Source organism: Antechinus flavipes, chromosome 5, assembly GCF_016432865.1.
Source record: "Antechinus flavipes isolate AdamAnt ecotype Samford, QLD, Australia chromosome 5, AdamAnt_v2, whole genome shotgun sequence".
NCBI classification, from domain to species: domain Eukaryota; kingdom Metazoa; phylum Chordata; class Mammalia; order Dasyuromorphia; family Dasyuridae; genus Antechinus; species Antechinus flavipes.
The window spans coordinates 9,675,532-9,693,506 of record NC_067402.1 but is presented as its reverse complement, the minus strand read 5'-3'; the positions used below and the strand labels follow the sequence as shown (position 1 = coordinate 9,693,506).

Below are 17,975 nucleotides of genomic sequence, written 5' to 3'. Positions count from 1 at the left end.
TTTACTTAGGCTGACAGAGTTAGGTCAGATCGGGGCTTCCACACAAGCAGAAATTCTCTGAACAATCGGCAGGACTGCCAAGAGTTGTGAAGCCAGAGGCCTTCTCGCCACAGAATATGGTGAAGATTCAGGAGACGACGCGGTGAAATAGAAAAGCGCGCTGCCTGCTAAGCCAGGGAACGTGGATTTGAATCTCAGTGCTGTCTAGGTCTTAGTTTCGTAATGTTTAAATTGGGGAGAGGGGTTTTCTGAGATCCCCAAGGGTTATAATTCTATGTAACCTTAATAAAACTGGGCGATCTATCCAGAGCCAAACTGAGAGTTTGGGGCGGAATGATTTTGAGCCAGATGAGGTCCATGGACCCTAGATCTCGAGCTGGATGGGAGCCTCCCCTGCAGCCCCACCCCTCATCTTATAGGTGACAGCCCCGGAGAGGGGAGGTCAGTCACCCAGGGTCACGCGGGCAAGACGTGTCAAAAATAGGATGTGAACTGAGGTCATAGAGCTAAGAGTCAATGACTTCCTGTAGTCCACACGGCAAATGTTTCATTGATTGAACTGGTCTAAATTCTAAATTCTGGATGAGAAATATAGACACGGAGAGAGCCAACATCCATGTTTCTTTGTGTCTTTATTGTACACAAGACATTTGAGTATGGCGATGTCCCTTCTGAAGAGAGCAATTAAAATGAGAAGAGATCATGATTATTTTATTTGGTCTTTGAAACTAGAATTTCATTGGCTCGGCCGCCTTCCTTGGCCGGCAGCTGAAGGGCCGTACTCTGGGTTAGTCAGAAAACAGTCAGAAAAGTACTTTCTGTTCCTCTTTGGAATTACAATTTAAAGGGGATTTAGTGTGCCTCCCTCTCTACTTTACAGAGATAAAGGACCACGTGTGTCCGCTATGGTATTTAACATCAGCCTCGGCTAATGTGTGATTGCTTATGCAAAACTGCTTTTTTCTTTCTTTATTAAAAGGAAATAGTTATAAGAGATGGCTTGCTGGATAGGGAAGGGGAAGTATATGACACGAGAGTAAAAGATATTGATACCAGCTTATGGTGCTGTGTTTTGTTTTGTTTTTATTAATTTTCAAAAAGGAAAATTTGGAAAAACCATCAAAAATGCAAACGAATCCCAGGACTCCGATTTAAACTATCCAAGTCCTTCCTAATGCCAGTGGCCACAAGGCTCCCTCCCTCAGGGGGAGGAAGGAAAGGTCCACCCCGAGTGACAAAGGTCAGATTTCTGCAGGCCGTGGCCCTTCTGGAACTCGGACGCTCCTGGGCTATCATTGTCTGACACGGTCCCAGGGGGGGCAGGGGCGGCTCCAATCTGTCCCCACTGCCAGAGGGAAGCCCCCGTGGTCACTTCAATCAGCTCAGGGTCACCAAAATTTTGCTGGACTGGTTCCTGTCACTTCACCCCCAACCTCTCTCCCCTAAATCTGCCCGGTAATTTTTGGGAACTCAGTGCTGATGTCAGCAAAAACAGACCCGAGTCCCAAGACCTCGGTTCTCCTCAATAGGGGTCTGTCTTGTCCGTTTCCACGCACAGGCCTTTTCCCGAATCCGGGAAGGAGCTGAATGGGCTTTGTCGGGACAAAGGATCGAGACTCAGCTCAAAGGCCTTTGTGATCACAGTCTTCATCCTCTGGTACGTTTTACTATTTATTTTAGTCCCTTTTAATACCTGGTTCAGATTTAAATAGATTCTTTCTTAGATAAAACCCCAAATGCCACGGAGATCACAGAACTTATGCAGAACATATTTTCAAATAAAGTCACTGGACACTGCCTAAAACCTTTCCGTGCTAACCCCCGATACCCTTGGCTCTCCACTTACCCTAGGTGTGTTAAAACACGCACAACTGTGAACGTGTGCACTTACACACACATGTATATTTCCTATGCTACATGTGTAGTGCATGTATGTGTGTGTTGTCCGTGTGTGTATGTGTGTATATACACGTGCATTTGTATTAAACGCACCTCATGTTTTGCATGTGTTAAGACTGTGTGGTCCACTTTTAATTAACAAAGTATCTGGTTGGGCATTTTATATCACGCACCCAAAACATCTGCCCTGAATTACAGCCTGCTTCTCTCACACAGACAACGGGAACTGAATTAAAGAATATTTGGAAACCCCTGCAGAGATATGAAAGCATTAACAGCTGCCTGAGAGCTGCACTGTCACAAAGGCTGAAGAAGGTTTTGGACCGACAGACAGCCACGATAGACACAGACTGCGAAGGAGAGGGAAGAGAAAGCCCAGCAAGCTCTTTCCTGCAGAAAACAGGAGGGAGCAGGTCCCATCTGAGAGGGTGCGTCCCTGCCCCACACCCCGGTCCCCAACATGAATCCCTGGCTCGGCACACACATTCTGCATCTAAGCTCAACAGAGGAAAAGAAAGAAAGAAAAGAAGGAGGGATGGAAGGGATGAGGAAGGAAGGAGGGGAGAAGGGAGGGGCAAAGAGAAGGAAGGAAGGAAGGGAGGGAAGGAGAAAGAAAGGGAGGGAGAAAGGGAGGGAAGGAGGGAGAAAGAAAGGAAGGGAAAGAGGGAAGGAGGGAGGGAGAAAGGAGGGAAAGAGGGAGGGAGGGAGGGAGAAAGAAAGGGAAATAGGGAAGGAGGGAGGGAGAAAGGGAGAGAGGAAGGGAGAGAGGAAGGGAGGGAGGAAGGAGGGACCTTGTCAGACAGTAAATCTACAATGTCTACTGTTTCAGAGAAAATGAATTACGTTGGGTTTGCCTCTTTTGTCCCAAAGCGGTTCTCATGGAGACGGCTGAGCCCACACTCTGCATTTCTAGCTGCTCCTTCTCCCGAGGCAGCGGCAGATAGCAGTTTGTTGGGTTTGTCCCTACGGATGCTTCCTGGTTTCAAATGCCGCTTCTTTTCAACATCAGAACCAGCCTGGCCATCGGCTTTCGGCCTCCCGGAGCTGGAGACCCACTCAAAGGCCGAGGCACAGCAGGGGCCGGGCTTTCCCCCGCGCCTGTAACCGTATCACTCATCGGCAGCCTCCCGCCATCAGGGGCCAGTGTTTTCTTTCAGTGTCCCCTTGCATTCCTAAATGCCAGTCATGGCCCCGAGACCCCAGGCCGCAGCCTCCCCGTCTCCATCCACGGCCCCCACAGAGGCACAGGGCAATCCTGTCCAGCCCCAAGCAGAACCCTACGGACACAGGGAGCTTCCGAGGGCACAATCCCCAAACTTTCCTTTTCTCTAATCTTGCCTCATGGAGTGTGTTCAGCAATAATGAAATTGAGGTGTGTGAGAGTGTGAGTGTGTGTGTGTGTGAGTGTGAGTGTGTGTGTGAGTGTGTATGTGAGTGTGTGAATGTGTATGTGAGTGTGTGAGAGTGTGAGTGTGTGTGAGTGTGAGTGTCTGTATAAGTGTGTGTGAGTGTGAGTGTGAGTGTGAGTGTGAGTGTGTGAGTGTGTGAGAGTGTGTGTGAGTGTGTGTGAGTGTCTGTATAAGTGTGTGAGTGTGTGAGAGTGTGTGAGTGTGTATGTGAGTGTGTGAGTGTGTATGTGAGTGTGTGTGTAAGTGAGTGTGTGTGAGTGTGTGAGTGTGTGAGTGTGTGAGAGTGTGTGTGAGTGTGAGTGTCTGTATAAGTGTGTGAGAGTGTGAGTGTGTGAGTGTGTAAGTGAGTGTGTGAGTGTTGTGTAAGTGAGTGTGAGTGTGTGTGTGTGTGTGTGAGTGTGTATGTAAGTGTGTATGTGAGTGTGTGTGAGTGTGTGTGTCTGTATAAGTGTATGAGAGTGTGAGTGTGTGTGTGTGTATGTGAGTGTGTGAATGTGAGTGTGTGAGTGTGTATGTGAGTGTGTGAGAGTGTGAGTGTGTGAGAGTGTGTGTGAGTGTGTGTGAGTGTGAGTGAGTGTGTATGTGAGTGTGTGTGTGAGTGTGTATGTGAGTGTGTGTGTCAGTGAGTGTGAGTGTGTGTGTGAGTGTGTATGTGAGTGTGTGAGTGTGTATGTGAGTGTGTGAGAGTGTGAGTGTGTGTGAATGTGAGTGTGTGAGAGTGTGTGTGTGTGTGTCTGTATAAGTGTGTGAGAGTGTGTGAGTGTGTGAGTGTGTGAGTGTGAGTGTGAGTATGTGTGTACCTGAGCATACAAACACACACGGGGCCGTGTGGAAGGGAGTTTTGTCCAGTCAGAAACAGAAACTGTGCCAGCAGTGATTGATACAAACTAGGAGCTTAATAAATGAACACTGACTTGACTTGAATCATGACACATAAAACAGCTCTCCTCTACTGCGTGGAACCTTTTTGATTCTTACTAAGAAGAAAAGAAGCTCTCTGCCCACGAGAGGCTGCCCAGCTTCCCGGGAGCAGGACAGGTGTCTTTAACCTTTCTTACACACCTCCCCTCCCGGTGCCAAGGACAGGGCTGAGACGCAGAAGCTGCTCCATCATTGCTTAATGACCAACTTGAACAAGACAGCCTCTGTTCAGAGACATGCATGTGAGGTGCATGACTACAAGAGCATGTTAATGTGCCCGCGGCAAGAACCGTCAGCAGTCAGCAAGCATTTATTAAGCACTTACTAGTGTCAGGCGTATGAAGGATCATAGCATATAAACATACTGCAGAATCCAGAGAGGGAGGGGGAGACTTACATGGCTTTATGAAGAGCTAAGGAGAAACTACCACAATGCAGCAGCCACAACCACACGATGCAGAACAAACACTATCTGACAGCACAGAGAAGAGCTGAGCAGACCACTGGCCCTGCAAGGGTGGGGGATTGTGGGTGTAGAACACTACTTACACAGGATGACCATTCTTTTTCAGTGTATTGATTTATTTGGTTGTTTTTTTTCCTTCTCTTTTTTATTTACCACAGTGATTCAAGATTATTTTTGAAGGGCTAGAGGGAGGCACTTATTAACCAAACCAAAGCGCTCCCAAAGCACTGCAAAGGACTTTCACATTTATTTGTCTTGTTTTATATGTTACATATGAAATTATACACAGGATTAAACCCCAGCAAACTCATGGCCTAAGTAAGGAAAAAAAACATTTTTTTTTCAAATTTAATGGGTTCTCAGAATATGTGGACAAGAGAGAATATTTTTTTTTTAAATTTTACATCCTCAGGAGCCGCCATGTCATATGGGAGCTGATATGGGGAAGACTTTTTCAGCCCATTTGGATAAAAGGCATAGATACATATACATATGTTTATTGTTTCCCTTAAAGAAACAGAAAGTGAGAGAAACAGCCAACAATTCAAAACGAGGTTAGCGCATGAATTCTAAACAGTTTTTCCATCTAATCTATTCTGATCTTGTGAGCAAAGGATTTCCCAGAGTTACATTTCCTACAAAACTGATGGGCAAGTCAGTCAGCCTCTCTGCCTTTCCTTTCTCCCTCACTGAAAGGGAAACTTATAAACCCCTCATTATTCAAGGCGATTTAACACGAAGGAAAAGGAAAGAATATTTTTCTCTCATCCCTACCCATCATTCCTTTTTTATAGCTGAAGTGAATCCTAGGAACTCATCTGTCGTCACTAGATAGTGAAGAGTCCTAGTGGTTGAGGATGCACACAATGTAGCTGTCAGGAAGCCATTTCAGTTCCATTCTATTATGGGGCTTTTGAACACTAGAATGTTATCCCAAAAAAGGACTCAGATGATACTTTATAAGCCTATGTCAAGCCAGGTAATGAAAATCATTTGAAAATAAACAATTATCTTAGAAACATGATCGAAATTAAAATGCAAATTTTACCTCAAAACTGAATACTCAAAGCATAGATATTCTATAAGAGTTCATATAGATGAGTGTGATATATATGTATGGATTCATGCACATATACATATATCTGTGTGTATATACATGTGTGTATACATATATGAGTGTGTGGATATAGATATAGCTATAGATATCTGGTTAAAATCTGTCTCTTCCTCCCTCCCTGTAATCACATCATCTGACTCCATGAGTTGAGTTTGGAAGCCTCTTTGCTGAATCTACTCACCAGTTTTGCGCAGTGGGAAGTCATCCTTGGTGTCTTGGGCTCCAGGCAGCGGGTATTTGTAGGACGGCGAGGTTCCGCTCAAAGGTGGAGAGCTTTGATCTAGGGAGGTGTGGTGAGCCGCCCTGCCAAACACAGATAGAGTCACCAGTCAGCGGCGCTCCGGGCTTTCCGTGAGACAGAGCAGACGCCGCTAACTGGACACACTCTCCACTTAATGACACGGCTGTAGTCAGAGCTTTCCTTCTTGATGGAAGGACAAGCCATGACCTCACCTGACCACTTTTCATGGGATGATGCGTCACGGAACAGGGCCATGTCCGACTGCATTTCACAAACCTTCCGTGACTCAGCAGGCGCCCCCAAAGAGCCTCCATCCTACTGATCCCCAAGAATGCCCATTGTGCAGTTGGGAAAGGATCGTGCAAAGTGGTGAGAGACTTTCAATAGCCCTCAATTACCATGTATGTTTTATGTTCCTCTAAAGAAACACGCTAGTAAAGGGGGAAAGCAGTATTTATATTTGGGGTCACAGATATCTGATAAAAGAAAATGAGGTTACTTCGAGGTAACTTTTCAAAAATAATCTTATCAATAACCACATATCATTAAGCAGCGTGAGAAGGAGCGGGATCTACCTCTATTTTCCTGGCAAGAATAGCAGCTTCGTGCCTTGGAAAAGTTGATTAACCAGCTCTCTCCTAACAGAAATGAGCACTTATAGATATGCCTTGATAAAAAAAAAAAAGCCATATCAGAAAGATGTGAGCTCCTTGCTTGGAGAAGCTTAAAGATCAATGTAGACCCTTATTTACTTCTTATTTCTCAGACTGATTCCGGTTAAAACAATCACTCCAATAGCACGTGGTTTCATCAGGAAAAAATACACCATAATTTGTAGCAAAGTAGAGCAAATGCTGGAGTTAGAAGCTGGGCTAGAATCCTAGCTCTAGTACTTAAGCCTTGGTTTCTTCATTTGCAGAATGGGACTGATGATATTAATTTAAATGATATGGCTGTTGGAAGGATCAAATGGGATCATACATGTAAAGCTTTTTGGAAAACCTAAACACCACAGAAATGCTAGTCAGCATCCTTTTTCTTATTTTAATATTTCCCACTTATGATAAGTCCAGCTGAGATGGCCTGGGCAAAAGTTCTAAATCTATTGAAAAGATCTGCCAAACAAGGGCATGTTTTATACATCTATCTATCTATCTATCTATCTACATATATAGATATATCTATATATATCTATATATGTAGATAGATAGATAGATAGATGTATATAGATATATATAGATATAGATATAGAATTTTAAGAACTCATTTTATAAAAACAAACTAAACCATTTTTATATCTAATAGCTTCAGGCAAAATAGCTGCTCCATATTATGAGTTATCCCTACTGAAAACATTTCCCAGTTATCTATCTTACCTACTCCCCTCCTATTCTTATACTTCCTCAAATGATCCTATTTATATATTTAAATGATGTCTCTCTCTTCCCATTCACCCTTACTAAGGAGAAAGAAAGCTCCCCTAATAGCAAGCACTGATTTTCGTTTTGTGGGTTTTTTTCCTCCAATATTTACTACAGTAATTGGCACACAGTAGGCACTTAATAAATGTTTATTGGCCAAGATGAGTCTGATCAGGTAACTCAAATTATACGTACAATTACAAATTGTGCAAAAAATACAAACTCAGCTTGGGCTGACTTGTCCATGGTGGGGCCTTTCAATGGACGTAAGGCGTCACGTTAATTCCTCATGCTCTCTTCACATATCCTTTCTCCATTTTGCAGAACAGGAAAGCTATTCCTCTTTCATAAGAAACTACTACGGGTCTTTGCATTTGATATGGGTGTCTTTTTTTTTAATATGAGATTATCTACTAAGTGACTGCATTAAATAAACAATATATCTCAGTGGAAAAGGGAAGTCCCAGGAAACATTCTGGAGTGGGATAAGTCAAATCTTCATCAGGCAGGGTCTGATGTGAAGGTTATAAAATACACATGCTGGGATGTCTAAAATTGGCCAGCCACTTTCTATCTCTTTTGATTTTTATTAAAACAAAAAGAGGAGCAATTTTTTAAATGCATTTTCTTAAGATATAATAATATTTAATAATGCGGTCCTCATCCTCCAGCCAAAGGACCCCTCCCTAAAAATATGAGTCCAATTAAATGAGGAAATCATTTAACTTCTAAGTTCATTTCAGTCGCAGAAATATAAACACATCAGAGTCTCTATGTTATGAGACCATTTCTGCCTTATTCTTTGAGAGTTTGAAACCACATAATTTCAAAACACAAAACCAAATTTAATGGCTGCAGATACTTTTTGAGAAGAATATTTTTAATTATTAAAATATAAGTATTATTAGATTTTAAATCCAGAACAGGTTTACTACTGTCCTATTCATTCAAGAAATGAATTTACACAAAATCCCACTTTGTCAAGAGAGTTAATTCAATGGGCCGGAGGCAATTTGTGAGTTAAGTTCCTCAACCACTCCCAAACAACTCATCACTTATCTCTTCTGGAGGAAACATTTCCCAGAGGCTCTCCTCACCCATGTAACCTGTGGGCTTTACCCTGTGGCTGTGGGCTTTGATTCTGAAGTTCCAGGGCACCTGCCAAAGCCAATTAAGTATGGGAAGCACGGAGGGATGATGAAGAAAAACAACTAGATGCAAAAACCTACGTGTACCAGAGCTTGGGGTGGCGGCTCACGGAATGGTTCTTTCCGTTGGTGGGAGAGTCCTTGGTGGCCGACTTGCTCAGCAGGAACTCCTGAAGTTTCTGCTTCACCTCGGTGCTGGCCACAGCTCCTGCGCCACACAAACACACACAACATCTGAGCCAGGGTCCGCTCTCCTTCCCCGAGAATGTGCGAAGAAATTTAAAATGGCAAAACCCAACCCAACCCAAGCAGCCAACAGTTTAACTTCTGCGAAGAAAGGAGCTTTCAGATCTCGGAACCAAACAAGCTTGGCTTGGGAAAGAGGCACGTTAGGGGAAGGGAAGTTTCAAAACCAGACGTTTAGGAGAAGAGGGATCACCTTTTCTGCATTTCTCCTCTATTTCTATAACGGAGCATCTATAGATTTGTCAGATTTATTTACTTTAAAAATGGGCAATCTGCTTATTTCTCAATATTTTACGGCACGGCTAATGAGATTGTTCTCTCCATCTCAGATCCCCGTTAGGCCTTTAATAGCTAATCCTGCTTGTCCCTTACGAGGTGGGACAGCTGTGGGCAGCATCTCCAGCTCAAGCGACTGCTTCAACTTGTTTTTAAACTGGCTTCATTTGGGAATTATTTGGATCTGTCTCCCTCTTGTGGACGTCACTTTACAAGGAGTCTCCTTTGGTCTCCCCAAAGTCCTAGCCCTGGAAGTACCTCAGAGCAGGGGTGTCTGCAAAAATCCTGAAGCTGGGAGAGAGGGGGTGAAATGGGGTGGGGAGGACTGATTATATAGAGCTCTCGATGGAAAGATACCAAAGTACAGTCCGATTTAGAACTCGAATCATTCAAAATGAACCCAGGCTCACTTTTTAATGCACTCAGCAGGATGGTTAACAGATCACTGAGGCTGTGGAACTAATGCCAATTAATCAAGCTTTACATTTAAAAGTCTTTTATGTTTCATTGATTTTTTCACCGAAACCAGACAAATATGAGATTTGTCTCCTTTTTCCCCCACCAGATTCTTTTCTGAGTGAGAATAAGCCACGCCCAAAGCTAGGGAAGGGGGGATAGAATGCACACATCAAGGTGAGGGGAAGATGGAGCTCTCTGGGCCAAGCCTCTTACTTTCTCGCCCTCTCTCCTTGCCTCGGAGAGGGGGAAGCTGCTGCTGCTCCCGCCGGTGTCTCTCCACCTCCTGCTCCTGACGCTGCTGCTCCAATTTCTGTTCCTTCTCCAGAAGTTCCTGTTGCTGCTTTATAGCTAGAAGTTCCTGTTGCAACTTGCGAGAAGAGAAAGACATGAGAGTTTGGAACATGCTGGGGTCCTCCTGCTGTTGGCCAAGCTGGAGTCTTCCCCCATCTGGGTGTCAGAGAACTTTGCACTTCTTGGTTAATGAACCCAAAGCCGAGTACCAAAGGGGAAGGGAAAGAGACTGAGGAGGAGAGGGAGAAAGAGGGGAGAGAGGAAAGAAGAGAGAGAAGAGAGGAGAGTGGAAGAGAAAGAAGAAGTGAGAGAGAGCGAAAGAGAGAGAGGGAGGAAAAGAATGAGGGGAAGAAGAAAACGAGAAGAATGGGGGATGCAAAGAGAAAGAAATATAGGGAGATAAGAAAGAAAAGGAAGTGGTTGGCCAACATACCGTATGCATGAAGCTATTCTGATAATTAAATCTGATCAACTTAAAATAAATAACTAAACCATCTTGGTTCAGTGAGAAAGGTAGAAAAGAACAGAATAGGTTTGTGAAATCAGAATAAATCAGTGGAAATGGGCCAACAGAGAGACAAAGTTCCAATCCCACCAATTTGGATCCGGGCAGTTCATGAGACAATTGTTCCCAAATATTGTGGCAGACCTGTATGTCTAAACTCTCCCCCTCAGCCCCCTCTTCAGAACAGCAGTCCTCCAGTGGGCTCACGTCATCACAAAACTGCCCATTAAAGGCAATCCCCAAGAACCAAGCCTGGCTATCAGAGCACACTGCTAAACTTTGCTTATCAGCCCAATGGACCTCCTGGCAATGTCCCGTTGCCTTTAGGCCCTGAGCTAGAACTCTTGCCAAGGAGAGGGATGGAGGATGAATGGCAGACATGGAGATGGCTGCATTCCCCCCAGAGGATGCTGCTCGCTGTTGCCCTCACTTTAGGTCTAAATTCTGCCCTCTTTACTCTGCATCCAGAAGATTCAAAGGAGATTGAAACCCACCATTCTGACTCCCTTTTTCAACTTGTCCAAAGTGGGCGGCCAGGGGATTCACATGGGAGCTTTTTCACAGAATTTGTCTCAGGCCTATTAGAATGTGAGTGTGTGTATGTGAGTGTGTGTGAGAGAGAGAGAGACAGGGAGAGACAGACAGAGAGAGAGAGAGAGAGAGAGTTGTGTGCGTGTTGTCCATGTGGACATGTGTGTATGGGCGTGCATGAGTCTATGTGTGTGTGAGTGTGAACACACACATGTGCGTGAGCATCTCTTTTTGATTGGATCAGTGAATAATTTCAAAAGCAAGCCCCACAGCTGAGACTCAAGAAAGTTACTGAGGAAATGGCCCGTCCCCGGCTGTCACGGTATGCTGGAAGGAGAGATGGATTCATGGCCGAAAGTTTGAGGCACCAGGCCTGGCCCTGGCACTCGCTTCCTGTAAGATCTTGGGCAAGTCCCTTTACCCTCCAAAGTGTCCCTTCTCTCATCAGAGAAATTGGAGGCTTGCACCAGGGCCCAGAGCCCAGAGCTCCCTCCCAGTCCTTCCACGTCTCCACAGGCAGCAGGGCTGAGAAATGGGACAGCGGCAGCAGACACTGGGTGAAAATGGGAACTGCCCTTAATCTCTACCAACCAGGGGACTCTCCCATCCCCCAAAGCTAACAAGCTTTAAGTAACGTACACAGGAGTCAAACCCAGGTCCCTGGTGTGACCCCTCTTCTCCTAGTCATGGAGGCGGGTACCATCCGCAGTAGTTCTCTTCACCCTGTGCACTCCCAATGAGGAACCAGCTTCCTAATTTGTTTTATTCTGTACTTCTCTAGTGTCTTGGTCCCAGTCAACAAGCATTTATTAAGCATCAGTTGTATGGCAGACACAATGGTCACTAGTGGAGGTAAAAGACAAAACTGAAACATTTCCTGCCCTCAAGAAGCTAACGTTTTATCTGGCGACATTTTCTCTGCCAAAAAATCACCAAAAACGCCTGGGGAGGAAGCTCACAATGGATCCTCAAGAGCAAGAGAAGGACTCTCCTTCCTCCAGAGAAATGAGCATGGTCACCCAAAGTCTTGGCCTTTTTTAGGTCTTTCTTTGAGGGCTCCATGGCAGAGGCCCCAACAATTCCAGAGGTGCCGTGCACATCCAATGGGATACAACTGTTGAGTAGCATCTTTAAATAGAGATCGTGGGATGACTGCATTACAGCTAGAAAGAGCTCCAGGGGAGAGGTTGAGGCTGATGACTTTACACAATTATACTTCACTTAAATCCAATTCAAGCTCAAGTCAAGACATTAGTCTTCTTTGAGAATGAAGGACAAAAAAAAAGAGAGAGAGAATGAAGGACAATTCTCCAATTGATAAAGAGTCAAAGGATATGAACAGACAATTTTCAGATGAAGGAATTAAAGCCATTTCTAGGCACATAGAAAAATATTCTGAGTTGCACACCTCTTAGATTGGCTAAGATGACAGGAAAAGGTAATGATGAATGTTGGAGGGGATGTGGGAAAACTGGGATACGGATACATTGTTGGTGGAATTGTGAATGGATCCAGCCATTCTGGAGAGCAATTTGGAACTATGCTCAAAAAGTTATCAAACTGTGCATCCCCTTTGCTCCAGCAGTGCTACTATTGGGTCTGTATTCCAAAGAGATCATAACAAAGGGAAAAGGAACCACAATTGAAAAAAAAAAAAAGAGCTCCAAGACCCATAGTCAAACCCATGCTCCTTTGCTATAAGGAAAGGGAAGCAATGAAGCAACTCCAAGGCCAGATCCCTGTGTGCTACATCCCAGTATCTCTCTCATCATCCTCATTATTGTCATCATCACTGTGGTACTTGTTATTCTTAATATTAACAATAAGAAGCATGGCTCTTTAAGTAATGTACAAAGGATTCCCCACATCACCCCTTTTCTCTACACCATCCTGTCAAGGACGCTGCATAACCTGAGCCAGTCTTTAGTTTGCTGAAGCCTCCGTTTCCTCATCTGGGAAGTGAAGGAGCCATCACTGATGTGAGAAAAAGCAACTGGAAAGTGATGGGTGTCCAGCAACGAGGGAATGGACAAAGATGCATTGAATAGAAAAGTGACAGGATGCTAACATGCTCTAAAAATGATGACGCGGACAGTCTTGGAGAAGGATCTGGATGAATTGAGAAAGAGGAAAGAGAACCGTCTATATCATAGCAAAAATATTGGAAAAGTGAACCCATGGGCCGATCACGGTTCCAGAACTGGAAGATCCAGTTCTTTCAGAAGAACTCGGAATAAAACCCGCCATTCACTTATTGACAGAGGGGACAGATTCCCCCGAGATATATTTTTGGACGTGACCGATGCAGGGATTGATCAATGGGGGATTCGTTTTCCTTTCTTTCTCAAGTTGGGAAAGATGGGAAAGGGAAAACAGGCAGGCTTTTAATTGCTTTTTCACAAAATAAGAATCAATTCATCAAACAGTTGTTCCATACATGGGAGCTAGATAGAATCTCTCTCATTATTCACTGGCAGCAGCATGGTGCTGGTGCCCATCAGGCTCCCAGATAAATCGCCATCCTTCGGAAGAAGTCAAGTCGCCTGGGAACTGCATAACCGAGCCAGGTTTCCCTGTCACACACCCGGGAGCCGCCCATTCTCTCTGAGCACCCCCTCGATGACTGGTCACGAGCCCCTCCCTCCCCAAAGCCAGGGAAGAGAACGTGGGCTACCTTGATGTGCTCCTGGAGCTGAGCCTGGTGCTGCCTCGTCAGGTTTTCATGCTGCTTCTGGAACTCGGCGATGAGCAGCTGCTTCTGCAGGTGTTGCTGCTGCTGGATGAGGAGCAGTTCCTGCTGCAGCTGCTTCTCCCGGAGCACGGGGTCTACCATGGGCATCATCATTCTGAGATCCGTCCTCAGGTCCAGGGGGGAGACGGGGTCCAGGGTCACAGGAACCTCTGACTTCACTTCCACTGCAGGGGACAAAGGAACAAAGAACCGAGTCACACGGGATGATGACTGAAGCCGAGGGGACAGCAAAGGCATCTTTGAAAGCCCGAGCTTTAGGAGGAAGCTCCACACAAACCCAGGAGTCCTTTACATACGCTCAGTGATGTCAAATCAGACAAAATCAAGTTTCCCAGAGAGAAAAGCATTCACCCAAGGAACGTAACTAGGGTCAGGGGAACGGAGCTTCCTCTTAGGGTGCTGAATTTGGTGGGATCCAAGTGCACTCAGACCATTCAGGGTCTTTGAAACACCAAAGTTCAGCAGCTAGTTTGCAGTCACAGAGCTTCCTCCCCAGTTGCTGCCGGGCCACGTTTACGATCATAATGCACACCCCAGCAGGGGCATAGACTTCAGACTCCCGATTGTGTCACTTCCTCCCCCTTTAAATGAAGATGCACGTCGGGCCCCTATTGCCCTTTTGGATGGGGATGCAAACATTGCCTGTTCCAGCTATGTGGACAAATCTGCGCCCTGGAAGCTGAAAACAGAAACAATGCTGGACGACGGCCAGGATTCTGACTGCCACGTGCTCCCTCTCTGTGGCCTTCTGGGGGTTTCTGCACCTCTCGCTTTCCTCAACTGAAAATGGGGGGGCCTAGAATTAATGGCCTCTAAGAATAAACCGTTGGATTAAGTGGGTCAAGGAAAGGCCATCGACTTGAAAGGGAAACTGCCACGGAACCGAGCAAGATAAGTAATTCAGTAAAACACCGGTCTTCCATCAAACGTGAAATGAAAGAAAACAGTCAGTTTCAAACAGAAAAAGGTGGGGAAGGGGGTAGAAAGGAGGAACGTTATACGCCAGCCACCAAGCATTTAACAAATATTATGTCACTTGATCTTAACAACGTTTGGAGGCAAGTGCTATTATGATGCTCTTTTTACAGATGAGGAAACTGAGGCAGAGAGCAGTTGAGTAGGTTGCCCAGGTCACAGAACTAGTAAGGGTCTGAGGCAAGATTTAAATGCAGGTCTTCCTCATTCTAGGCCCAGCACTCTATCCCTTGGGCTACCACCAGTTGCTTCTATTGATTTCCCCAGTTCTTCTTTTTTGAATTGAAACCCCTGCACAGTCTGACTTCAAGCCACCTCATCCAACACTACTCCCCTGCAAGCAATCTACATTCCTGTCAAACTAGACCAGCCTCCTAAAAGGCAGCCCTTGCCCCCCTCAATGTCTGGGCAGCTGCCGCCCCTGCCCGCCCCTCTCCCTGCCTCTGCCTCTTGGAATAGAGTTTCCTCCAAGATTAGACTCTATACAAGCACTTCTCAATCCTTAAGGAGAATACACATCATCCAGACCCACTTCCAGCAGAATAGAACCTTCTTAAGGGCAGGCACTACCTCCCTTCTGTCATATCTCGGTACCTAGGACAGTGTCTGCACGCAGAGAATGTTGAACTAACTTGACGATCAATAAGTAGTGACCATCAAAGAGCAGAACGTCCAAACAGCTGGATGAGAACCAAAGATCAGACCCAGCTCAAACAGCAAAGGGGCCCTCACTCAACGGGACCGGACAAGCAGGCAAGTGATGATTCGGCTTCTGCTATAAGACATCCAGCAAGGAAGGGAGAGCCCCAAATCGCCGGCTGTACAAACATACATACACATATGTACACACACATATGCATGTGGATAATTATATATATACACATGCATATGTACAGACAAATACACACATACTTTATGTGACTTTTTTTTTATTGTGCGTTCCAAATTATCTTTTCCCCTCCTACCTCCCTTGAAAAGACAAGCAATATTCTATGAATTACACATGTGAAGTTATGTAAAACAGATCTCCATAGTATTCATGTGGCAAAGAAAGAAGAAAAAACACAAAGAAAGCAAAACTAGATATTTACTTCAATTTGTGTTCAGAGTTCATCCATTCCTTCCCTGGAGATGAATATAGCATTTTTCATCATGAGTCCTTAAGGATTGTCTCGGATCACCGTATTGCCGAGAACAGCTAAGTCTTTCCCAGTTAATCATAGTGATGATATTACTGTTACTGTGTATAATATTCTACTAGTTCTGCTCACTTTACTTTGGATCAATTCTTCATTTTTCCCCAATTTTTTGGAAACCATCCTGCTCATTATTTCTTATAGCACAATAGTCTTTCATCATGATCATATACCACAAAGTGAGTTGCTAAAAATATTTTTGTACATATAGATCTTTTTCCTTTTCCTTTGATCTCTTTGGGATACAGACTGACTAGTGGTATCGCCACATCAAAGGGTATGCCGTTTCATAGCGCTTTGGACAGAATTCTAGATTTTTTTTCCAGAATAGTTGAATGAGCGCACAATTTCAATAGGGCCTTAGTGTCCCTATTTTCCTATATTCTCTCCAACATTTGTAATTTTCCTTTTCTGTCAGGCTAGTCAATTTATTAGGTAGGAGATGGTACCTCAGACTGGTTTAATTTGTATTTCTCTAATTAATGGTGATTTATAGCATTTTTCATATGACTATTGATAGCTTTAACTTCTGAAAATTTTTAATTCATATCCTTTTGCCATTTGTCAATTAGGAAATCTCTCGGTCTCTCTGTCTGTGTCTCTATTTCTATCTCTATATCTCTGTCTGTTTCTCTGTCTCTGTCTTTGTCTCTGTCTCTGTCTCCCCTCCCTCCTTCTCCCTCTCTCTCTCTCTCCATATGTGTGTGTATGTGGATAAATTTGACCCAGTTCTCTATATATTTAACAAATGAAGCCTTTATCAGATAAATCTGCTGCAAACTTTTCTTCTCCAGTTTTCTGTTTTCCTTCTCATTTTGACTGCATTAGTTTTGTTCATGCAACATCTTTTTAATTCCATGTAATCAAAATTGTCTTTCTTACTTGTCATGATGCTCAATGTCTTGTTTGCTCATAAACTTCCCTTTTCCATAAGTCTAACAGGTATATTTTCCATGCTCTTCAAATTTACTTAGGATATCTCTCTTTGTGTCTAAATCATTTATTCCTTTTGACTTTAGCTTGGTATTCAGTGCAAAATGTTGCTCTATGCCTAGTATCTATCCAACTACTTTTCAGTTTTCATAGCAATTTTTTCAAATGTTGAGTTCTTGCCTCAGAATCTTAGATATTTTGGTTTTTCAAATACTAGATTACTTAAGTCATTTACTACTATATATTGTGAGCCTGATCTATTCCATCAGCCTTTTTTCTGAACTAGTAGCAGACTGTTTTTTTTTTGTTTGTTTAATTAATTAATTTATTTATTAGAGCTTTTTCTTTACAAAACATATGCATGGATAATTTTTCAACATTGGAACCTTCTGTTCCAAATTATCCCTTCTTTCCCCCCACTCCCCTTCCCTAGATAGCAGTATTCAAATACATGTTAAATATGTTAAAATATATGTTAAATCAATGCTGGACGACGGCCAGGATTCTGACTGCCACGTGCTCCCTCTCTGTGGCCTTCTGGGGGTTTCTGCACCTCTCGCTTTCCTCAACTGAAAATGGGGGGGCCTAGAATTAATGGCCTCTAAGAATAAACCGTTGGATTAAGTGGGTCAAGGAAAGGCCATCGACTTGAAAGGGAAACTGCCACGGAACCGAGCAAGATAAGTAATTGAATAAAACACCGGTCTTCCATCAAACGTGAAATGAAAGAAAACAGTCGGTTTCAAACAGAAAAAGGTGGGGAAGGGGGTAGAAAGGAGGAACGTTATACGCCAGCCACCAAGCATTTAACAAATATTATGTCACTTGATCTTAACAACGTTTGGAGGCAAGTGCTATTATGATGCTCTTTTTACAGATGAGGAAACTGAGGCAGAGAGCAGTTGAGTAGGTTGCCCAGGTCACAGAACTAGTAAGGGTCTGAGGCAAGATTTAAATGCAGGTCTTCCTCATTCTAGGCCCAGCACTCTATCCCTTGGGCTACCACCAGTTGCTTCTATTGATTTCCCCAGTTCTTCTTTTTTGAATTGAAACCCCTGCACAGTCTGACTTCAAGCCACCTCATCCAACACTACTCCCCTGCAAGCAATCTACATTCCTGTCAAACTAGACCAGCCTCCTAAAAGGCAGCCCTTGCCCCCCTCAATGTCTGGGCAGCTGCCGCCCCTGC

The 17,975-nt window shown here is 44.3% G+C and overlaps 1 protein-coding gene across 7 annotated transcripts in view; it reads right to left on the bottom strand.

Moving 5' to 3' along the window:
• HDAC9 (histone deacetylase 9) overlaps nt 1–17,975 on the bottom strand; it is an 867,097-nt gene that overhangs the window by 411,591 nt on the left and 437,531 nt on the right. For 4 of the 7 annotated variants that reach the window (XM_052000806.1, XM_052000813.1, XM_052000809.1 and 1 more), the window contains 4 exons: nt 13,605–13,846; nt 9,817–9,970; nt 8,704–8,830; nt 5,994–6,115 (listed from right to left, as the gene is read on the bottom strand). In XM_052000806.1, the coding sequence (XP_051856766.1) occupies nt 5,994–6,115; nt 8,704–8,830; nt 9,817–9,970; nt 13,605–13,846 (645 nt within the window). The remainder of the gene's footprint in view (nt 1–5,993; nt 6,116–8,703; nt 8,831–9,816; nt 9,971–13,604; nt 13,847–17,975) is intronic. The other 3 variants (XM_052000811.1, XM_052000810.1, XM_052000808.1) reach the window with 1 other exon arrangement.